General features: G+C 34.2%; 1 protein-coding gene across 1 annotated transcript; it reads right to left on the minus strand.

The window, feature by feature from the left end:
- Window positions 1–996: 996 nt before the first annotated feature.
- Window positions 997–2,482, minus strand: LOC132311522 (thaumatin-like protein 1b). The gene is made up of 2 exons (XM_059809439.1): window positions 2,388–2,482; window positions 997–1,863 (listed from the first exon to the last, which is right to left on the minus strand). Exons 1-2 carry the CDS (start codon window positions 2,443–2,445, stop codon window positions 1,184–1,186), a joined length of 738 nt encoding a protein of 245 aa, XP_059665422.1. The 5' UTR covers window positions 2,446–2,482; the 3' UTR covers window positions 997–1,183.
- Between the last annotated feature and the right edge of the window lie 292 nt (window positions 2,483–2,774).

Genomic DNA, 2,774 nt, shown 5'->3' on the forward strand with positions numbered 1-2,774 from the left:
TTTTACGATAACAATGCCTGACGTTGTGGAACGTGGATTTTAAAAGCAACTAATCGTTGCTTTTGCAAAACGGACTTCCAAGCAGTTGAGTTTTTATCAAAGCCCGTTCGAAATTTTTGCCAAACAATTACACTTTTTATGAAACCGGCTTTGTGGGTTTAAAAGCCCAATTTGGGGGTGTAAGAAGCCCAGCCAAACAAGGCCTTTATCAGGTCTTTAACACTCCATTTAGTTAAATGGAAATAGAAAGAAATTAAAGAAAGGAAAAACAAATTTTCACAATTCTTGAAAGGAAAATTTTGAGGAAAAGTTACTTTCCATAATCACCTAACTCCCTTATAAAAATTTTCCGACTAGAAAATACAGAAAAAATTTAATTTATTGAGAAAATTTTATGAACTTAGAATAATATATGTCATTTCTTTTATGATAAGTTTCAACGTTATTGAAACCGTAAAATGTTGATTTCCCATAATTTTCTTAAAACTCAGATCAAATGCACAATGAAAATTTTATTTTCTTTGATTCACTTTAATTTCTTTCACTTTCATTCACTTTCCACTATTAATTTCCATCTACAAACATACTTAAACATACAAATTTGCATGCTAAATTATGTAATTTTCCATTCCCCAGCGGTTCATTCACTTCACTTTTTTTTTACTTTCACTCTTCAGTCATCACTGTTAATTTCCATATATCCAAATGGAGCTAAACATACTAAATTACATGCTTAGTTGATAATCAAGCTAGCACTGTACACCTTGGTGTTCAATGCTGATCATTGATAACAAACATAAACAATAAAATGTTCATTACCGTTCAAATATAATAATAATAATAGTAGTAATAATAATAATAATAATAAAATGCATATATTTTGAACCTATTGTCCTATTGATTATACATTAAGCATAAGAACATGGATACTTGCTGATCGATTGAGCAGAGAATCACACAGAATCAAATGGATGCTACGGTTAATTTGCACACTGATTCAACGTAAGTGGGAAGACCTCTTCCACATGCTCATTTTATTTTTATATTTATTGTACACATTATTTATAGGTCATGTACTGTGACCACGAGTACAAATTAAAGTATTAACAAGTAACTTACAAGAGAGAAATCTAAATTATTTTAGCTACTACTAAACAAAAATTTCTCTCGTCTGTCCTATTTCTCATGGACAGAATGTAATAGCATAGTTAGGTCCACCATTGCAAGTGAAAGTGCTATTTTGGTCATCATAGGCATAGCTATAAGCCAAAGGACACTTCCCTTCGAAGTACTGAGAGTAGTTAGTGGGTGGACAAGTCTCTGGTGTGTTATAAGCTCCAGTGCAACAATATTGTGGCTGATTAAATGCTACGCATGCACTCTTGCAACTAATTGTGGCACCATCTGAATTTTTCACCACAAGGTCAGCCGGACACTCGGCATTGACGTCGACCGGGCATGATGAGGTGCTGCAGCTGCCGGTTCCACCTTGTGGGGTGATGGAAACCGGCAAGTTGAATCCATCTACTAGGCTAACGTCGTAAAAATCTTGTCCATTGTTGGCAGCTAGGGTTAATTCTACTAGGGTTGCCGGAGGGATTGCACCGGCACCATTGCAACCTATCTGACCGGAGGCACAGTCGGCAGTCTGACAGGTGAACTTCCCACTGGCGTCCGTGGAGCAAGAAGTCCGTGCCCAAAACCGGCCGGTCCACGGGGCAGGCACGTTGAGGGATGATGAGGCTTTAGATGCTAACTCGAACCCCGTTGACGATAATTGAGCGCCGCCACCGCCGGTAAGGGTTCCGGGCCAAATGGTGTAAGGGCAATTGTTTGTGAATGTGAATGTGGCTGAATGAGCCCCTGTAATACAATATATATAATAAAATCTCTTACCTTTAAAAAGAGCCGCTAAATAAAAGTACAATAGAGCTTCAATGCATGCAGTTCAAATCAAACAAAACCATTTAGGCAAATACTTAATTGGCTTCGCATAAATATTTTTTTTATGACAGAGAAATATATGTGTACAATTAAATCAATATTCACACAAATCATGCATATGAGTTCATAAAAGATCATTGAGTATTGTTTTTCTTACAATACATAATAAATAAGTTTTAGGGTTCAAGTCTCGTATAAGTGAATGTTTGAGTTTTTCATATAAAATGTGATAAATTTTGGTCCACAAGTTGGAATCTATAACAAGAAACATCAACTTTTTCATACATATTAATTTTGGGCTTAATGTTTGAGAGATAATGACACACATCATGAATGTGCACCTAGTACAATATTATTCACTCACGCATATATATATATATATATATATATATATATATATAATATGAAGAGGAAATATAAAATAACTTAAAAACAAAACTTACAGGAATCAAAAATGGTGGCAAGGGCAAGTGCGCCGAGAAAAACTTTAGCATTCATCATTTTCTTTAAAAAATGTAATAGTGAGTTCTGTTTTGTGTAGTAGTAGTATGGGGTTATAATGTTATATATATAGTGTTTGTTTTTGGATATTTTAATTTGGCATTGATTTTTTTGTACAAGATTATTATGTAATTGAAAAGCTTGACAGTGATGTAGGAAGAGTTCAATTATGACTGGAATTTGAAATTTTGGTCATGCATGAACCAAGTGGTTCTCATTTTCTCAAAATTACTAAATTTTACCAATTAATATAATTTTTTTTAACATATTAGCTTGATTTGCGGAAGAAATTCCAGCACAAGCCATGCGATGTGATACGTTCATAAATT

Source organism: Cornus florida, unplaced genomic scaffold (genome assembly GCF_030987335.1).
Source record: "Cornus florida cultivar Cherokee Brave unplaced genomic scaffold, ASM3098733v1 CherokeeBrave_3.0.0_Hap2_Chr06, whole genome shotgun sequence".
NCBI classification, from domain to species: domain Eukaryota; kingdom Viridiplantae; phylum Streptophyta; class Magnoliopsida; order Cornales; family Cornaceae; genus Cornus; species Cornus florida.

Bases quoted from the DNA above. Each gene is read 5' to 3' on its own strand.
- LOC132311522 (XM_059809439.1), bottom strand. From the start codon at position 2,445: ATGATGAATGCTAAAGTTTTTCTCGGCGCACTTGCCCTTGCCACCATT. The intron at 1,864-2,387 runs GTAAGTTTTGTT...ATTGTATTACAG, and splicing joins TGCCACCATTTTTGATTCCT to GGGCTCATTCAGCCACATTC.